This window comes from Osmerus eperlanus, chromosome 14 (assembly GCF_963692335.1).
Source record: "Osmerus eperlanus chromosome 14, fOsmEpe2.1, whole genome shotgun sequence".
NCBI lineage: Eukaryota > Metazoa > Chordata > Actinopteri > Osmeriformes > Osmeridae > Osmerus > Osmerus eperlanus.
This window is the reverse complement of record NC_085031.1, coordinates 9,797,157-9,818,443: the sequence shown is the minus strand read 5'-3', so window position 1 is coordinate 9,818,443 and position 21,287 is coordinate 9,797,157. Positions and strand designations below refer to the sequence as shown.

The 21,287-nt window shown below is 46.2% G+C and overlaps 1 protein-coding gene and 1 long non-coding RNA gene across 2 annotated transcripts in view; one reads left to right on the top strand and one right to left on the bottom strand.

Annotated features, from left to right (window-relative positions):
* The window catches only part of LOC134033889 (catenin alpha-2-like), a 119,351-nt gene that overhangs the window by 87,206 nt on the left and 10,858 nt on the right, over positions 1-21,287 (bottom strand). Inside the window, exon 2 of the mRNA XM_062478174.1 lies at positions 15,958-16,064. Coding sequence (XP_062334158.1) covers positions 15,958-16,059 — 102 coding nt within the window. The 5' untranslated portion in view covers positions 16,060-16,064. The remainder of the gene's footprint in view (positions 1-15,957; positions 16,065-21,287) is intronic.
* Positions 1,934-8,697, top strand: LOC134033310 (uncharacterized). The gene is made up of 3 exons (XR_009932112.1): positions 1,934-2,035; positions 2,443-2,567; positions 8,556-8,697. It is a non-coding gene; the product is annotated as an uncharacterized LOC134033310 (long non-coding RNA).

Sequence of the window (21,287 nt, the reverse complement as noted above, 5' to 3'; positions counted from 1 at the left end):
GAGAGAGAGAGAGAGAGAGAGAGAGAGAGAGAGAGGGGTGCTACAGAGGCTACAGAGAGAACGAAAGAAGCAGGCAGGGAGGGAGGGAGGGAGGGAGGGGGAGAGAGAGAGAGAGAGAGAGAGAGAGAGAGAGAGAGAGAGAGAGAGAGAGAGAGAGAGAGAGAGAGAGAGAGAGAGAGAGAGAGAGAGAGAGAGAGAATGATAGGAAGAGGGAGAATGAAAGGAGGAGAGAGGCTACAGCTGCATAATGCTAAAGGTCAATAGTAGGACCAACATCTAGTGTGGCCTGGCAAACGTTTTTAGGGCCTGGACATTCCAGGAAGCTCTCCATCTCGGGACAAAAATATAGCAATTCATCACACACACCACACTCTGTGGCACACACACTCACTCACTCAGAAAGACACCCCAGACAGAGGAGTGGAGTGATGAACTTGAACTCTCCTCTGCTGTTCCCCTGGCACCACTGCTCCCGTGCACCATTAAACTGACACACTCTTTGCATACACACACGCACACAGACGTGCAGTCCACCGCTCGTTAATAAGGGGCATCATTAGTGGTCTTTTCCTGTTCTAGAATAGACAGTCTTCGGGTGCTGAACTGCACTACCCAGCTGACCTCCCGAGATGTCGTACCGCATGATGCACAACCTCTACCTTCGTCTCCCAGCCCCGGCAGACGACAGTATGGGAACTTTTTCCAATGCTAACGAGAATGGAACACTCCCAGTAAGGTCGTGCGTAAACAATCTGCTGTTGATAAGAGGGAACAGTAGCTGACACATACACAGAAACCATGGTGCAAGATGTTGTTTTCTCACTTTATGTATCTGAGACTGCTGAAGACCAATTGCATCAAGCATGTATGAGATAGCTTCTTAATTACTGCTTCAGTTACATAAAAGATGGTTGAGCCTACTTTATCCATGGTCTGGATCCATTGCCTGGCAGAAACCATTAGCAAGACTAATATGGGCCTATTGAGAGAAGAGTGTATTACAAGGCTGAGTGTTGTTAGTGGGGGAAACCATGCATGCACTGCACATCCCCTATGGAAGAAAACACTAGTTGAAGCTAATGCTATACACGTATTTGCTTCTAAAATGCAATGGCTAGCGTAGTGAGCATCATCCTGGCTATGTAGACTAATTTGATTTATCTCATGGTTACTACAACCTTGGCTCTCCAGTTTATGTTTAAAAAAATTTTCTCACCAAAAGTCCACTCAGGGGTGTGAATGAGCTGGTGAAAAGAGATTGGCTTTGAGCTGGCGTTAGAAACGTGTGTCTCTTACAACCAGAATTTCACCTGTCTTATATGCAGTTTTAGTTGCTTTGGATAAAAGCCAGATCAAATTAATCAAATGTGAAACGTAATATACAGCCAGGTTGAGAAAGCTGGGCACTGGCCTTGTTGCCTCTGTGGGTCTGACATTTCAGCTGACAGGCTTATTGGTTCATAATGGTTCTTGTTTGCCTTGCAGCCACCTTCACTGGAAAGTCAGGAACTGAAGCAACAAATGCCAGTGTTGGGTACATTTATCCCTGGGTAGGGTCTCGATAATCAAATGTTCCATCTGGTTTTACACTTCTTGAGTAGAATTCACAACACCTCATCAACACAGAAGACAAGAGCCATGTTTGCATCAAGGCTGAATCACAACTATTAAAAGGAAGCGGACGGAGGCCTGTCATTAGGTTCAGCCAATGGCGTTGCTCACAACAATGGAGGGCGGTAGGCTAATGCTGCCGTTTTGTTTTGCAGAGAGGCTGGTAATTTTTTTGGTCAGACCTGGACAGTGCATCCATCGATCTCCATTTAAATAGCTGGCATGGCAAAATATGCCAGGCGGAAGGGGCGGACCAGCCCTTTAATCCAACCGAGGGTTAGACAGTACTTTGTACTGGCAGTGCCATTAATGGAGTCTGTGTTTGTGTGTGTTCTGTGGGGAGATGGTTGGAGCGGGATATGTTGGGTCCACAGAGGAAGCAGGAGGATGACTGTGGTGTGAAGGACCAGCTCCACTCTCACAGGTAAAGGTATACGTACTGTGGTGTGTGTGTGTGCGTGCATGTGTGCATGTGTGCGTGTGTGCATGTGTGCGTGCGTGCATGCGTTGGTGAATTGAAAAAAAGTAATTCTATTAGTGCAGGGTCACATTCTGCGAATTTCCAGAGGCAGAGAGACAGGTAAGGTTGGGAGGCAGGGAGGGGCAGGGGGTTAGAACTTTTTGCTATAACCTTGAACAGAGTGCTTTAGCCTTGCCCACCCCAGCTGTTCTCAGGCGTGGGGAATTGTTCAGGACCTCGGAAAGGTTATTGAAGGAGTGATTGGGTAATCAGTGCACTGGGAACCGGACGCCAGTCAGCCACTGCGCAGGAAAGAGAAGCCCAAAGCAACGTTTTTGTTGAGGTTGACGTGCAATAACATTTCACCACAGGTGTTGTAAATGGAAAATGTGTCAGTAAATGAAGCAAGTAAAAAAGAAATGAAACAGAGGCCTACACTTACTTGCCAGCTTCTCAACATGGATGTATGAGAGCTGATTGTTGTTATATTCAAATGGTGAGTTTAATTTAAACTATATTTAAATGATAACATTTTAAGACTCCCACACCAGTTGTGAGGAAAATAAGCCAAAATATGTTTTGATTTCAGTCAAATTCAAGCAAACACGTAAGAAAGCTCTAAAGCACTACTTACAAAAAGTATTGTTTGTGTATTTGGTTTCAATATCCTTGTAACACCCAATAATGTAGCCTAATAATTTCCTGAAAATCTAACAGCTCCTGAAAATTTGCATTGAACGTGATAATAACATGATAATAATAACGTGAAAATGTAATAAAAGCCCATGAATAATTTGACCTATAATGTAATATGCTCTGACTGATATTATAATCATTTTTTTATGTTAATGGAGTGGATCCAGAGTGGATCTTAGACTAGACACCATCAGAACATGCAGAAAATGTTACTAACGTTACTCCAATCCAATTCTTATTGGATTGGAATGTCTCCATTGCCTCGCCTGATCTAGCAAAATGTCAGCATTCAAAAGAAGAAGTAAGTTGACCTCGCACCATGCTCTTGCACCGCGGCATTAAGTGAAATCAAACAGAAAAGACAGAAGTGAGGGAAGAGGAGAAAAGAGAGATTGAAAAGAGCGTCTCCCAATTCTAAGCTGGAGTGATGGCATACTTGCTGATTACAGCTCAGATCTGAGAGTTTAACAGCAACAGGGGATGGCCTACTTTATGTCAGGGATGTAATGTACAAAAACTAAAAAACACAAAAGAAGTGCATGTTTCAAAGGCAGACTATCTTGCACTTCAACATCTAATTCTGCTCTATGGTTTCTTAACCAGTTCCACACTGTGACTACAGTAAAAATCCTTTGCAACGGCAGGTCCCTTTAAAGATGAGGATAGGTCAGAAGCACGGGGCTAGAGTTCTAAGAGCCCTCAGGAGAGGTGTAGAGTTAGAGTCCCTAAAACCTCCTGTTTTGGGTCCAGGCCTTCTCCTGTTCCGCTGGTTTAATGGATTATGACAGTAATGCAGCATGAGGCCTTAATCCCCTTGCCACCGCCGCCGATACCCCTCCCCTCATAGCTAAACTTGTGAGAGTGTGTGTGTGTGTGTGTGTGTGTGTGTGTGTGTGTGTGTGTGTGTGTGTGTGTGTGTGTGTGTGAGTGAGTGAGAGAGAGAGAGAGACAGAGAGAGAGACACAGAGAGAGAGAGAGAGAGAGAGAGAGAGAGAGAGAGAGAGAGAGAGAGAGAGAGAGAGAGAGAGAGAGAGAGAGAGAGAGAGAGAGAGACAGAGACAGAGACAGAGAGACGAGGGCCAGTCAGCAGCCTGAGCCAGGCAGAGGCCCAGGAGATACAAACAGTAAAGAGAGACTGGGGAAGGAGGGAGAGGGCGGGGGGGGGGGGGATTAGTCGCTTGGAGCCAACCCTGCCATTAAGCGCTAGTTGGCTAGCATGCTAGCAACACCACCTGGTAGCCAATTCTGCTGCTTTTATGCCACTCTCACTCATTAGCATAAACACGCTAGATAATGTCCTCTCTGCCAACCCACACAGCAGGTTAGCCAGAACTGATAACTACCTGCTTGTCATGCTCATTAGATAGCATCATTGTGTCACTGTGCTGTCCAAAAGCTCTACAGCTCAAAAATGACTTGGCATGCTCAAGTTAGCAACATAACAGCAGCTAGGTCACACCTTAGGACCCCAAGGACGTCTACAGCTTCCAGCACTCCCCACGTCTTATCGTTTCATCATCGCTCATCAGATAAGGGTTCTAACTCACACATTACCCAGTCCATTCCTTTGTTCCACGAGACACACCATAGATCTCTCCATATTGGCACTGGTGTAAATTACACTGCAGGCATTTCAAAGAGAAGATTATTCTCTTAATCATTCGCGCCTCTATTGTGAGTTCATTCAAATAGCCGCAATTCAAATGTAGGAATAAAATGAGCAAAAACAATGAAGAAAAGTGGAGCACTGCAAGACTCCAGTTCCAATTAAACAACAGAAAGAGAGTACTATCTCCCTCCATGCAGTATTATGCCATATTGTATCAATCAGCCTCAGAGTAAGGTTGGTTGGTCATATGGAATACGTGTCTTGGAGGAACGACAATATCCATAATTTAATGCTCTCTCTGCATCACTTCTGTAAATGACTGTAGAATGGCTGCTACAAAGCCACGCTGTGATCACCTGTACTAAAACCCCCTTGAGGTAACAGTCATTACCTTCCCTCTCCCTCTTCAAAGTAGGACCCGAGTCCCTCGCAGTGTTAAATCGGATGGCTTGCATCGTCAGACAAAAAAACTGCTCTTTGCTCTTTGCCAAATGACAAGGAGTCAACGATCTCTGTGCGCTTCCAGAGTTAACAACGCATGCATAATAGTCTCTTCTTCTTAGTCAATTATTCAGGTTCCAAAAAGAAAGTTAGAGGGAGCTCACAACGAATTTGACACAACATGAGAGTGTGCAGGTGTGCCTGTTAGCCTCTGAGTGTGTACCTCTGAGTGTGTGTGAGAGTTTGTAGTCCTTCCAGCCGAAGAGTCAATACAAGATGGCTGAGCTCAAGCACGAGGAGGGAGCAATAGATGGTACTGAAGGGCTGAGGAAGCCGACTTACCATGAAGGAGTTCATGTTAAAAGAGGTACAAGAGCAGTCTGGGAACTGGGGCCCCCTGGGGAGAACCGCTAAGTGCTTGGCAGGTACCAGCGTGTGAATCCAAAACACCGGTCCGAAGGCTCCGAGGGCTGAGAGATCTTCACGCAGCTCCTGTTGCTCTGTGCAATCAGTCAGTCCAGTCCAGCGCTCTCACACAGTCAGTGCAGCGCTCTCCCAGCTACACACAGTCAGTGCAGCGCTCTCCCAGCTACACACAGTCAGTCCAGTCCAGCGCTCTCCCAGCTACACACAGTCAGTGCAGCGCTCTCCCAGCTACACACAGTCAGTCCAGTCCAGCGCTCTCCCAGCTACACACAGTCAGTCCAGTCCAGCGCTCTCCCAGCTACACACAGTCAGTGCAGCGCTCTCCCAGCTACACACAGTCAGTCCAGTCCAGCGCTCTCCCAGCTACACACAGTCAGTCCAGTCCAGCGCTCTCCCAGCTACACACAGTCAGTCCAGCGCTCTCCCAGCTACACACAGTCAGTCCAGTCCAGCGCTCTCCCAGCTACACACAGTCAGTCCAGTCCAGCGCTCTCCCAGCTACACACAGTCAGTCCAGTCCAGCGCTCTCCCAGCTACACACAGTCAGTCCAGCGCTCTCCCAGCTACACACAGTCAGTCCAGTCCAGCGCTCTCCCAGCTACACACAGTCAGTCCAGTCCAGCGCTCTCCCAGCTACACACAGTCAAGAGCATCACATCAGCATCCCACATGGTGGTTGAAATCCTTGAGCCAGAAGTCGGATTAGGGGTTAGGGGCGGAGAGTGCAGGGGATGTAAATCCACTTAGCTCTGCCCGGCTTGGGCCCCTTCTCCAGCACTTCCCTGTGGCAGTACACAATTTCTCTCCAATCCCCCCCTCCCCCCCACCTCCCCACCCCCGAGGGATGACATGTCCCCTCCAACTATGGGGTCTAGTACTGACAGCCTTCCGGAAATCTCACTCAGAGGGTTTTTTAAAAGAGAGACTAGACTCAAAGGCGCAAGCAGAGACAGTTATATGACAGGTAGAGGGGAGGGGGGTGAGCTGTAGCCACGACATTTCTCTAGTCTAGAGCTGTTTAATTCAGTTTAGACTCCATGCATGTGGCACAAATTACTTAGATATAATATACAAGCACTCAGAGGGCCAAAACCCATGCGTTTTCGACTAAAGGTCAGGGGTCACTCTGGAATTTGAGAGTTTGAGACAGTGATGGATTATCTCCCTGGGTATAGGAAGATGCATGTCTGCAAATGCTAAAAGAGAGGGAGCAGGGTCTGATAGCAAGGGCGCCCAGCCTCTTCTCTGGGAGCAAACCGAAAGCCGTGTGAGACTCATTACAGTCTACATCATCAGATGCAGGAAAGGTTGTCCTGTCAGGGGGTTTTGAAGACTTTTGATGAATGACAGTTCATGTACATTAAGCTAGCAATTCCAGGAAGAGGACCAAAAAATACATTTGACATCTTAATGGCTGTTCCATTTAATCCCGCCCCCTTTCCAAGCATGACGACCACCAATTGAGACATGAAGATAAAGCTAATTGGTCAAGGTCAGCCAGACTGGCCAATGAGCAGTCAAAGCTGTTAAAGGTACCATTTAAACTAATGTAACTGCCCTTTGACAGTGCTCCTCCTCAGACTGCTGACTCCTGTTCCGGTTAGGGCACTGGCATTTAAAGTCATTTGATTATTTTAAACCCAGACAACTTCAAAGCAGACACATGCTTTTGTAAAGAGGGGGAACTTTGCCTTACTATTATCATCCCTTCATGGGTGTCATTTACCATCCAAATGGGACATTGTCCTGTCAGAAAAACATGCAATTTAATCACAAAGCCGTGTTTGATAGATCCAACCAGGGTGTAGACATCTTTGATCATCAAAAAGAGATGGGGGGGGGGTTTCCATCATTTAAAATAATGGATTTGATAAATGACAACCTATTTTCTCAAGGGCTTTGTTTATATACTGGTCTACTGGTCTGGACACTTACATGCTGCTTAAAACAAGATGCAGCGACAAGACTGGAGACAGACAAGAATAACGAGGAGGATAATCTGAGAGGTAAACAAATGACACAGACATGGGATCAATAGGGATTTCTAACTTCTAAACACTCACACGCTTGCACACGGATCCGGAGTGGTCCAGAGGATCTGCATGTGGATCAATGTGCATGCTGCCTGCTCTGTTTGCAGGGTGTCTGTAAGCATGGGGGATGTGACGGAGGCATACAGTGGGAGGGGAAGACAACACCAGCACCAGCTCACATCCACTCGACGGGCACAGATAACGTTCCCGCTTGTCTAAATTAGATGCTCAAATTTGGGGTGCCAGACACAATTAATCAGACATCGATGGGGGTCAGTCTGGGGTAAGATCATTCCAGGACCAAGTCTTTTCAAGTGGAGCAATCTTGCTCGGAGTTTGACTGGCTTAGTCTGTTGTGGTTTGCTGCTCTCGATCAATGGGAGTTATCAGACTGGCAGGGCCACATTAGATGCTCGAGGCAGACACCCAATCACAAAACCCATTCAAGCACAGATGCAAAAGACTCAGAGGGAGACAACAGTGTACCGGAGCGTTTTGTGGCATTTATCTTTGAGCAGAATTGAAACAGTCATTCAACTTTCTCTGGCATCAAATGTTATTTTATTTTTTTTCAAAAGTAATTGTCAGTCTATTATTGCAATTCACATCAGAAGTATTCATCAACGCTATGATTATGAAATCAAATTTAAAAAGTTCCCAAGTTCATTTAAAATGATCACTTTTAGCAGTTTAATCATTTACACACAAAAATACAATAAAAGACACATCCAAAATAGAACCGTTAATCAAGAAAGATTTGGTGTTTGTCTCTCCACTTAAACAGGAGAGGGACAGACTGCAAACCTGTGAAAACCTGATGACCACAACGTGGAAGAAGAAGCATTGTTCTGGAAGCCTCAAACACAGGACCCCGCTGTGTGTTCAAGGAGAAAGAGAAGAGGGGGAGGGAGGGAGGGAGGGGACAAAGAGTGTGCAAGATTGAGAAAACAACAGATAAGTAAAAAGAAAACCTACGAGGAAAGTAAAGGAAACCCAGAGAAGGGGAAACGGAGAGAGAGAAGCTGGTCGAGAATGAAATTAAAATAGCATGAAGAGAGAGAGAGAGAGAGAGAGAGAGAGAGAGAGAGAGAGAGAGAGAGAGAGAGAGAGAGACAGACAAAGTTTAGGAAAAGAAGCATTGTATTGTATTGGGCTGTCATGCTGGGTGCAATAACAGTGTTTGACAGCAGAAATGAGGAGCCTTGGTTTTCAGTCTGGTTCTCCATTTCACCCAATGAGTCATTTCAGCTGTAAGAATGAGAGTGTTTGTCGTTTACAGAGCACAACTCCTGCTGAGGAACACCAGGGGAGAGGACTCCATTACAGACCGGAAGTCAGCCCAGAAGAACAATAGCCTGTTTTGTGTGTGTGTGTGTGTGTGTGTGCTACTTTCAGGCGTAGATATTGGATGTAGAGATGTGTGCCTTATCTCAAATAAAATTGAACTAATTTTGAGGTGCTCAAAGTGCCAGAGATGTCTCTTTCCAGAAATCAAGACCCTGTTACTCAAGATAATCCACAGACCTTGTTGAGAACAGATTTATGTAGGAGTAATTCTCCTTCGACTAAACTGCACTTGCCACTCAAAAACGACCTTGATGGATCAATAGTAGGGGTGTAACAATATATCGTGGAACAATATATCGCAATACAACACTTTTACAATATGTATCGTAGAGTTATGGCAATATTTTTACAATATAACGTCCGTTTGATCCTATTGGTTGAGTTACCAGCGCGCGACCTACTCTGCACCTGCGTCATGCGTGCATTTACAGAAATCGCATGAACTGAGATAACTAAATTGTATGTACAACAAAGAAAATTATTGAAAATGTTTTGGAAATAAATCTGCGAATTGAATTTCAGTTTCATTTAAAATGTCGTTCAAATTATCGTGATACGTATTGTATCGTACACCCAGTATCATGATACGTATTGTATTGTGAGCTGAGTGTATCGTTACACCCCTAATCAATAGCACTACAGGTAAGTATTAACATTTTAACATTTTAACTGGAAGAAGCTGTTCCTCGCTAAATCAGTCCATCAGTCAAACAAGTCTTCTAAACTAAACCCTTGCACTCAACAAACACCACCAGTGCTATGAAGTTCACCCAAAGTCTCTGTCTGTTTCTCTTTGTCTCTGTGTATCTGTCTCTCGCTGTCTACCTCCCTCTCTTTCTCTCATCTGAGGACATTCTAATGTATCAAAAGAAGTTCTATTAACGGGCAGCAGAGCAGAGTAGCTTTGGGCCAGTGTGTGTGTGTGTGTGTGTGTGTGTGTGTGTGTGTGTGTGTGTGTGTGTGTGTGTGTGTGAGTGAGTGAGTGAGTGAGTGAGAGAGGAGAGAGAGAGAGAGAGAGAGAGAGAGAGAGAGAGAGAGAGAGAGAGAGAGAGAGAGAGAGAGAGAGAGAGACAGAGAGGCAGGGGGCTCAGTTATTTTACCCATTGGCAGAAGTGCAGCGCATGCAGACTGAACAGCCTCCATCACTCTTTCACCATCCAACACACAAACACACCCACCCACACACACAGCAATAGAAAGTACGGAGACATTAGGAGACGGTGCATTGCTTTTAATTGCTGTCCATATGGCCAAAGTACCAACGCCAGAACCCACACCCCATTCAGATGATAAAGATTGCAGTTCTCAGCCTTGCACATCGCCCCCCCCCCACCACCACCACCACCCTTATCTTTGCTGTACGCTGCCTGTGCAGAACTGCTGCTCGCGTTTGTTCTAGGCCTGAAGAACACTATCCAGCATGTTGATGCGTCAGAGGGCAGGGCTGATATACAGCATGTTCCTGGGAAGTAGACAGGCAGGTACTGTAGCTCCAGATCTTAAAATGATTCTTCTTAATGTACAACGCATCTAAATGAAGATCAAATCAATTGTATGCCTGCAGTTTCTCTCTGAGAGAAAAGTTCAACCGACTTAGCGGTGCCTCTCAGTACAGCACATATCCAGCATCCAGTGTTTGATTTGGGGTTGTGGTTTGGATGTGTAAGGGTGTAGACAGAGCTCTGTGTGAGAGTCTGTGTGAATGTGTGTGTGGTCTTGTTTAACTAGAATAGAAATCCCCACAAGGATAGCAATCAATGAAAAATATTTACCTTGTGGGGACATTTTCTTGGGCCCTACAACTTCAAGTGCTCTTTGTGTTTTAGGGTTCGAACATTCAGGATAAGGGTTGGGGATGGCACAATGTTCGAATGGGAGTGAATTGTAAGTCCTTACTAGGATAGTAAAACAAACCTGTGCATGTGTGTGTGTGTGTGATGGCTGTCATCAACTGCAGGCCTCTGACAGTCTGGGAAGACGATGCTGCCTTTAAAGGCCACGATCAAACGCCACATCCACTTTATTTATGGGAAGCCGACCTACACACACACAAGCATGGACCCTCTGACACACAGACAAGCTACTAGACACTGAGATACACACACACACACAGTCCCACTAGAGTAGACAGTGTGCTGTCAGGACAGCAGCGGTGGTGGTGCTGGCAGCCCAGGCAGTCACGTCCTTGTCTGAGGACTGCCACACGGCTCTCTCTCTATGCTGTGTGAAGCCAAACTGATCTGACCTGCCCCCTTCACACACACAGAGGCACAGAGGAGAGAGAGTGAGAGTGAGAGTGAGAGAGTGCGTGTGTGCGTGCGTGCGTGTGTGTCTTTGAGACAGAGAGGTTCTGCAGGGGAGTTAAATGTCTCTGGGGCTTTGTCTGTACTGGAACTAGAAATCTGGCACCCTGTCCATCCCATTCATGTAGGGAGAAATAAACGACATATTCCAGTATGGTGTCTGCTCCATGAAAGCCACAGGCTGGGAGTCACTTAGCTGGATTGCAAATGAAATATCACAATGGGATAATGCCCTGTCCTCTTTTCTCTTTGTCTCTTTCTCTTTTTCTCTCTCACACACACACAAGTATACTCAAACCGCAAAAGGAATCAGTGTTGGTATTCACAGGCCTGACGTCACACCACGTTTGTCTTTCTCAATATACGGTTCTAACAAGGTTCTACCAAACAAGCTTGGGGAGAAGCCTTATTTTCGGTCCCTTGTAACAGACAAAGAAATTGTTTCACATTTCAACAAAAGACAATTCCCTGTGATTTGAAAGTAATCCCGGTAATCTAAGCGGTGAGAATACTTGCTGTCTGCACAGCTTAAGCAGCTGAATTATGAACAGAAGTACTCATAAACTCTCTCTACTAAAAGTGTGCCACAGTGTGTCAACGCCAGGCTCAGTTTTCTTCACATGTATTATATCATCTCTGTCATCAGTTCATTCAGTCATATAAGCATGACTTAAGAGATAGGCAGCTTGAGAAGCAGGAGGTAGAGGAGGTGAAGGAGGAAGGAGGGCAAAGCTTGAGCAAGATTGGCTTGCAGATAGTGAAGCGATGAAAGAAACATGAGTAGCATACAATGAACAAGAAAAGTATTGAGCTTAGTGTTTCTAGGAAGGGGAACTGTGTGAAGGCAGTCATTTGTCACCTGTACCTTAAGTCCTTCCATCAATTGGTGGTGTGGTGCTCACGTTGCACGCAGTCCAAATGTTTACACATGTCAAGTCTGTGTCAAGTCAACTTGACACAGACAGGGAGCGAGATTCAGTACACACACACTTCACACCTATTCTGACTTGCACACTGTTGACTCCACAGAGGCAATGGGCAAGCAAGCTACCCTGCAGCAGTGTAACAAACTGTCCAGCAGAATGGCTACCTGCCTGCCTGCCGGCCTGCCTCTCCTGCCTGCCTGTTCAGAGTGCCTGCCTATCTTCTTCTTGTCTGCCTGTCTGTCGGCCGGCCACTAGCAGCGGCTCCAGAGAGAACAGGGCTATGATGAATGCAGCTTCCATGTGCATCATCAGCTGGACCCAGCAGGGACACTTATGGCATGTGTGTGTGTGTGTGTGTGTGTGTGTGTGTGTGTGTGTGTGTGTGTGTGTGTGTGTGTGTGTGTGTGTGTGTGTGTGTGTGTGTGTGTGTGGTGGGAGGAGAGGGGGGGGGGGGGGGCGTAGCTACTGTAGTGGTGCAGTGACCGGTCTAGCGTCTTATCTAACGTCACATAATCAGTTCATCTTCACGTTCTTAACTTTAATGCAGATTGTAGTTCAAATTAGCCGTCAATCAAGCTTTGTCACTGGGCTCTGTTGTCACGTGACAGTGAGCTAACGCTCTCTAAATATTTGAAGAGCTGAAAAGACAATATGAAATTTGTCGGCGGATGTTCCTACATTTTTTAAGTTGGGAGCAACAGTTCTAACAATTAAAAAAGTAAATTTCAAGCCCTGCTTAGTTTTAGGAAGTTAGGGTTCAATTTAAAAACTTACCTACCTCTAGATGCTAGACTTAACCAGGGCTGACCTGTGTGATGGGTGTAAGATACCTCAAAGAGGGTCTAGAATCATATAATTAACAAGTTAGCTCACATCCAGTGGCCTCTCTCTTTCTTTCACTCCCTCCGCCCCCTCTCTCTTGTTTCTCTCGCTCTAACTGAGATCCATCTGAGATCATTATCATCTCCCGGGTCTCTCAGCTACAGAGACCAGGATGTGAACTCCTCCTGGCCTCACTCGCCGAATCAATGAGCTCCATGTTGGAACCACTCTCTGTGATGATCACACACTCACGCGCGCTCGCCGGGAAATAACGAGTTGACTTCATCCCGAGATAGAGGTAGAGAGAGGGAGGAATGGAGGGAGAAATAAAGAAGGAGGGAGCGAGAGAGCAATAGAGAAAAGGGAATTGGAGAGGAAATGAGATTGGAGAGCCTCAAGCTGGAATTCCATCATTAACGGTAAAAAAAACTGTAATTCTGTAATTTCATCTTCAAATCCTGCCGCTGAAACCTTGGGTATACAGACATTCCTCGTATTTGAATTAAACAGCATGTTGACTTGACATTGGAATTCACATTACGCATGAGGCTCTTGTGTGACAGAGGGATGAATCAGAAGCACCATAAATGAACATGGAGAAGACAGCCACACTAGCAGAGGATGGGGATTAATGATGGCTTCCTGGGGAGAAGGAAGTGGCAATCTGTCCATTTCTATCCTTCAATCAGCTCTTTAAGTGCAACAATTACTGTGTAGCTGGCTCTGTATGACACGTAAACAGAAATAACGAAATAAACACATTAAATACACACACCCAAGTTTTGATTTGTTTATTTGACACGCCAAACCAAAAGGCAGGGTCAACATTGTCACCTCCTCACTGAAATTCAGACGACCATAGTCAAGGACCGTGAGCCACCTGACACAGAGACGGGGAGGAACCTCCTCCAGGGGGCTGGGGAGGTTTCCAGGCCCTAACACACACAAAAACACACACATGCCATGGTCTGGCACCTCTAACAGGCATACACATGTCTCCAGACAGTTATAAAACCCCTCCATGGTGGCTGAGGAGAACAAAAGGAGGGTGTCCGGGGGGGGGGGGGGGGGGTGGGCTGTCAGACGTGACTTGCCGTCTGGACAGCCTCTACTCAGCCAAGCGAGGAGCCGCGGGCCACAAACCCAGCCTCCCGACGCAGGTCTGATGGTGTGCGCCGCTTGGTTACGCACCCAAATGAGCCCAAAACCCCGAACTGCTCCCAGCTGATTGGCTCTGTGTGATTGCAGGAGAGCTGCATGAACGCCACGGACAGGCCAGATGCCGGGCTCAGCCTCCATGTCAACACCACACAATGGCTGCTTGTCATGAGGGCTGCCCGGGTATTCACACAGTTGGTTTGCTAATGGCTTCGTAATTCACTCATTCAGTATTCGTTCACTCAATAATAACACATTCACTCATTCTGTGCCATCTATTAGAAGTAGCATAATGTGTCTATCACAATGTAATGCAAGTTATTCTCATGTCTGTGGAGGATTTAAAGCAGAAAAACTGTATAGATTTGATCACAAACCAAAGTAGTGGTTAACTGATCGATCTCAGTTGGATGCCAATCCATTTGAAACATGTTGTCCATTAGAAGAGCCATACTCGGAAAATGCCTAGGTTGGTTGCAATTTAAATTCCAGTTCACATGATTTGTTCAGAATAAATAATAATGCATTGACAGCGTCCCTAAATGAGTCATCACCTGACTCAAACAATTCTAGACATGTATACCGTTTCTACTCAGCAATGAGGATTTTTTTTTTCTTCTATTGTGTTTCTGATTAGGATTCATCAGAGGATAAAAATCCGAGAGAGAGGAACTGTCCATGGTGGAGGAATAACAATTCAGCAAAAAGAGGGAGATGGAGGAGGAAGAGAGAGATAGTTTTGGCCTTCCATGGCTCAAGAATGGCATTGAGTGGACACACACATATCCTTACATAGCCTGTAAAACAAGTTCTTTTCTCCCGTCTCCACTAACACACCCACCTGCACACACATGAACTCACAAATGCACACATGGTGCACACACACACACACACTGACACATGCACACACCCACACACACACTGACACATGCACACACCCACACACACACTGACACATGCAAACGCCCACACAAAGAAATTCTGCAATCCGTATGTCGTCCAGTCTGTGTCTGCCATGTGCTGCTCAGTATGGAGCCCATGGTCTGCTGACAAAGCACTATCCACCACCACGGACAATGTGTGTGTGTGTGTTTACACATTATTCTAATGGGGGTAGGGTTCACGACACCAGGTTAACCGTTTCACAGGCAGTGACTTTCAACTGCCCTGAACAAGATTGGTCGTTACCAATATGACTTTAGCAGATCATTTGATGGTTAAGCACGCAAATGACAAATAAACCTTTCAGAAATAAACAAGAAATGGCAATGTGACAGCACTGCCATTATTCTTCCTTTTGTCCTTTGTTGTATTGAAACCTCCAAACTCTCAGAATAAGCTTTATAAACATCCACTCTCAATTCTATTCTATTTTCAATGCTGTGCTCTGAAGATTGTCTTTGGCTTTGTAAGTTAGACATCCATGGAAACTGGAGCAATCCTTCACTCCAACAGAACAATACAAATAAACAAACCAAAAGCAAGGAAATGAAAAGACAGAAAAGATAAAACAAGCTTAGAAAAAAATAATGCCACAATCAATATCAATACAATCAATACAAACAACCAAACTCTCAAGGGGGGGGGGGGGGGGGGGGGAAGAAACACCTTTGAGAGAGAAGCAGTTTAAAAACAGTGAGGAAGTCTGGCCCTTCCAAACCGAACACCAAAAGAAGAGAATGTGTCAGCCAATAACTACTTTGAAGCAGGTTGTTCATCCAATCCTGGAATAATGGATGGTTGCCAAGGCTACCTCTTAGTGAAAAGTTCTCTGTGGAGTCACAAAGAAATGTCTGGCTTACTGAGTCTGTTTGTGGAGCTATGCTAGTGGTCTATAGCTTCTCTGCCGGGAAATAAAGCACAAAAAAAACAGGACAAAACCTTAAAGCTATCCCAACATACCCTAACTTGAAGGGGTGATAGCCAAGACACTTCAAAAATAATTTACAAACCCAGAGTAAGTGTTTCTAACCAGTGGCAGGAACATTTACCATAACTATGAGCACAGCCAGCTTGAACAACCTTAACGCTGCCAGTTGTTACCATTGACACAACTTGCTCCGTCCAGTGACAGTTACCCCCAGCAACAAGGACATGGCAGGAAGTGAGTGTCGGGGTCTCCTACCTGTGTGACCAGGGGCTCCAGTAGCCTCTCCACTGTCAGGGTGCGGATCTCCAGGCTCTTGGGGTCCCATTTCAGCAGGATGGGAGAAGTAGCGGTCGTCATGGTTCCTGGGGAGCAGACAGGCAGGGAGAGGTTTGGAAAATGTCGTCCAAACACAGAAGTTTGTCTGCGTCAAGATGGGCTGGTTATCATCAGTGAGACTAGGCCCATTCGCACCAACGCCAGGACACAAATACAGTTGTCATCTCATTTCTAAACCAACAACAGGAAAGTTCAATATTCAATACATTACAAAACATTGTTCATAGCATCTTTCTCTTACAGTGCTGTGTTAAACAGTGTAGGGACACACACAGAGCAGAGAGGTGGAAGAAGATCAAAAGGAGGTATCCCCACGTGTCATCTTTCAGTAACGTGAGAGTATCAAAGAATCAGACATTCCTGGCTGCCTCTGTCCCTGACACTTCACGATTCATAAAAACGAGTTTAGAAGAGGAATTGGAGGACATTAAACTTAATAGAGGAACTTATTGGAGTTGCTTTAAACTTTAATGTTTCTATCACGACGCTGACTCCATTAAAGGATATCACCACAGGCAACTTCAGCCTTGGTTTCCTTTAAGAGACTGTCAGGAAGACATGGCTTTTAAATGAACTCTGCCTGGGTATACCAGAGTGTAGGAAATAATACATGATGTGAAACATTATTTTTTTTACTTTCAATCTTTCTTTTTTTGCCATTTTATACGTGTATAGTAAAATAAATAGTATTTGTCACATTTTCTGTGTCCAAAAAGGTGAGCTGATCAGGGGTGATTAAGCTAACAGAGAGGAGAAGCTTCATTATGGATGGCATCTACATCATTTCCTGGACTTATAACCTTTATAATGACTTGAAGCTTATTCACAGTCCCCAGTCCTGTGGCTACCTCTGCTTAAACTGACTTTTACCTACTTTGACCCAAGTTGAACACTGGATTTTGGTGTTTCAACACCCATTGACACTTCCCTGCTGTATGACTATGTATAGCCTGTGTTCTGCACCGCTTCTTCACCAACCGTCTCTGGAGGAGGGGATCCCTCACTGAATTGCTCCTCCCAAGGTTTCTTCAATTTGTTTTCCTCTAGTGAGTTTTTCTGTGAGTTTTTCCTTGTCTTCCTTGAGGGTTTAGGTTGGTCGAAGGGCAGTTCTATGCGCGTATGTGAAGCCCTCTGTGACATTGCTTGTAAATTGGGCTATACAAATAAGGTTTTATTTTATTTGATTTGATTTGATTCATGATGCTGGTCAGATCATTATACATATTAAGACTTGGGTTATAATAAATGATGTGAGTCGTTACTTGTGAAGGTAAACATTGATAGTCCACTTGAATCCCATTTGGCTGACTGAGTAGTATGCTGATTACCCATGTGTGAGCCCAAACTGCACAGGTGCATAGAATCTGTAGTCTAATTAGCATGGAGGTTTGGTAAGCTGGTAAACCTAAATACAACTCTGAAACAAATCAAGAACAGTAATGCATTTTGAAGGACACCCAGGGTTACATTGGCTACAAACAAGCTGTGAACACATTAGGTGAACTTTATGTGGTCCACCCAGCAAGAAGGACATTCATAGTCCTTATAGTCCAATAGGGCAAACAGAGATCATTCAAACTCAACACAAAATCATTTAAATACTGTGACAGCAGCCAAATCCATAAAAGGGAAGGAAAACCAACTCTTTGTCAACATGTCTTATGAGTTACGCCAAATGCTTAACAGGATTAAATAAGACTCAGGGACTTGTAATGTGGCTCACTTTTCAACTGCTTGACATTCAGCACAGAGTAACGGCCTAGATTTGACCATTTGTTCCCTTTGGAAGGACGGAGAGAAGCATCCTGATTACTTGGCTCATAAGATGCACTGAAAAGACAGACAACTGTCAGAAAACTGTGGAAAAATACCACCTACTGTACGTTCCAGGGAGAAATAGAGTAATTGTGTGTGTGCATTTGAGAGAGGGGGGGGGGGGGGTTGTTGAGATGAAGAATAAAAACAGGAGTGTGATAATAACTGGAACTGAGAGGAATTCGTACTAAAACTGAACTGGAAAATGACAAAACACTCATCCTTGTAAAACCTATTGCGGCTATATGAAGCAACACATTTAATTCCAACAGCCTAATCCCTGAATGACACACACACCCACACAAGCCCAGACACACACAAAGACACACATTGGGTGGACTCTTCACAACTTTAACACACGTGCCGAGGAGAGCTCTTGCTATTGTCTCGGGACTTGTGTCTCTGAGCAGCTGGGGGTTACACAGGGTCAGGTTGAGGATGTGTGTGTGTGTGGGGGGAGGGGGGGGATGTTGCCATGGGGATGAGAAGCTAAGCAACTCCCTGGGGTGTCAGGGCCAGCTGGAATGAGGCAGCACTGAAGGAGGGGGGAGTAGGGGGGGGGGGTGAGGAGGAGCGCCGTGGATGGTGCATGAGGCAGCCGGGGGCCCTGAAGGCAGGCGGAGGGTGAGAGCTAGCTGCGGACCAATAGCTGGATTGAACAGGCTTTACTACTATGTGACTCTGAGGGTGCTCAGCAACAACGCCAGTGGTTAGAGCACCACTTCTGAAATGTCAGGCGAGGTAGGAGAACAGGCACTTTGACAGCTCAACGCCCTCGTCAGATGAGCACCCAGGTGTCTTTTCCACTGAAGATGAACATGGACGCTAAGGTATGACATCTGGCTACCTCTGACATTTCCTGACATGCGCTGACATTTACCGGACCAGCGCTAACTAAGGCACTAAGTAGTGCCCTGTCTCCAGACTGCTTGACTCAATGGAGTGAGCTTGATGCCATTAGCTAAAGGGAGTGTTTCTCTCTCATGTCAAGTCATTGTGTAGCTTAGTTCTTAAGCAGGCTAATCCTGCCTGTTGAGTGCTGGTAAGCAATCAACTAGTGGTGTAATTAAACGCTGGGACTACACTTGAAAATGTGACAAGAGCCAGGCGTAAACTGAGGAAATCTTTCTTTTTCCGGAGACAGGTTAAGAACACCACGTACTGACACTACTTTATATTTAAACAAAGGTGGCTGAACAGTTGGGCATTCAACGTGAGGATGGTTTCCTTTATGTTTAGTTATCCACAAATGAAATCCTAGGAAAATAAAAAAGTATCCCCACAGACTGAAGACACTGGAAGCAGAGAGACACACACATCCGTGTGACGCAAGTGCTGACAGTCCAACAGGGTCATTGATCTGACCTGTGTGGGTGGACAAGTACACTGTCCACACTTAGATTCTGGAAGACATTTCTGCTTCGCTCTCTTTCCATTCCTACAGTTGAGAGCTATGAAAAGCTCTTTCTCTCTCTCTCTCTCTCTCTCTCTCTCTCTCTCTCTCTCTCTCTCTCTCTCTCTCTCTCTCTCTCTCTCTCTCTCTCTCTCTCTCTCTCTCTCTCTCTCTCTCTCTCTCCCTCTCTTTCTCTCTCTCTCTCCCTCCTACATTAGCTATGCAGATGTCTGTTCTACATCAGCCATGCAGGCCTCTCTCTCCCTTCATGTGTCCCAAGCCAGCTGCCTGCTATTCTCTCCGATGGAATAAGAGGGAGTCTCCCACTGGAGGCCAGCCAGCAGGATTCCAGCATCTGTCGTCACAGAGGAAGTCAATCACCTCTGCTGGAGGAAGAGAGTAATTGGGTCAGTTAGCGCAGGCGAACGTCTCCGATTGATAATGACAGTGCTAAAAGCGGAGCGTGAATGCCGTCTGATTGTCTAAATGGCATGCCGGTGTAACCTTCTGATCTCCCGGGAGAAGCGAGCGCGTACCAGGGAAGCGACTTGAGTGACGCGGATCGTTCTTGGCAGGGATGATGCGAGGTAATGTCACCGTTGGCGCTCCGTCAGCGCATGTGTTCCCTGTGTCTGTCGCAGGCTGTCGAGGAGGCCTGGATGTCTTCAATTCCACACACTCTTATCATCATTCCCTCTGATACAAGGCAGCACGTTCTCACACATTCTCGTCCCAAACACACACGCACGGCACGCGCAACCACAAACCATTCACACAGACTACCCCAAACCATACACCGCACACACACACACGCAAACATGATATTCACAAATGCAGGCTCACATCCGAGCATTTCTGCGGTATGGAAACCCTGTCAGCTGTTTGGTCCACGTCTATAAAGGAAGGAGGATGGGCCTGGCACACTGGCATGATCCCCAACAACGTTGAAGAGAACACGCAAGCACGATCACACAGGAAGGCTCAACGGGAAGATGACAAGCGCATGACGACAACCCCACAGAACAGTCGATGGGAATCTGCCAGATAAAAGGTAAGGCTGGAAAGGCTCAAATATGTGTGGTTCACTCAGACACACACACACACACTCACACGCAGCCACGCTGGTACTGTACTTCCACATGTTCCTGGCAGCGTTGCTCTGGGGATGGGTGGAACCGGAGGAGGGATGGAGGGGGAACCTTTGATAGTGGAGCAGAGCACCACGCCCTCAGAGACGAGGCATTGACTCTTCCTCCCGTCTAATGAGCTCCCCTCATGTTCAAACCTGCCACGAGAGAGAGGAGGGCGAGGGAGGGAGAGACAAGACGCACTGAAATCAAGGACAGGGAGAAGAGAGAGAGAGGTTGAGAAAAGTAAGAGTGGGAACAGGAAAGAGAGAGCGAGAGACACAGAGAGGGAGAGAAGGAGAAAGAGAGAGAGACAAGAAGAAAGAGAGAAAGACAGATACAAAGAGAGAGAGAGAGAGGCAAAGGGAAGAGAAGGATAGAGAGAGATACACAGAGAGGAGGAGAGACAGACACAGGATGAGAGAGAGAGGCAGAGGAAGAGCAGGATAGAGAGAACCTGGGCCCCCTCCTGCCTGCCTGACACACATCCAGGGAGATGCGGTCCCGCAGCTTTTCATTAAACAGCACACATGAGCAAACAAACTAAAATAGCAGGACCCTCCATGGCAGACAGGCCCTATGTTAACACAACACTCATCTCAGATGAGGGCCCTCACAACTGGCACCGGGTCAGACATAGGTGGCATCATTAGCGGCCTCTCTCACTGCATGAGGTCCCAAGCGTCCCTGGGCTGACTAAATAAAACAAACTCCAACACATTAGTCATGAGCTGGAGATCCAGCTTGGACAGCTTTGCAGGTCCGTGGAATGAGGCTGCTGGATGATTCCCTTTAGATTGGGAACTGTGTGTGTGTGTGTGAGTGTGTGTGTGTGTGTGTGTGTGTGTGTGTGTGCACTAGGCTACAGCTGTGCAGCACCCTTGCACCTCGACTGTCCAGTCATTAAACTGTAA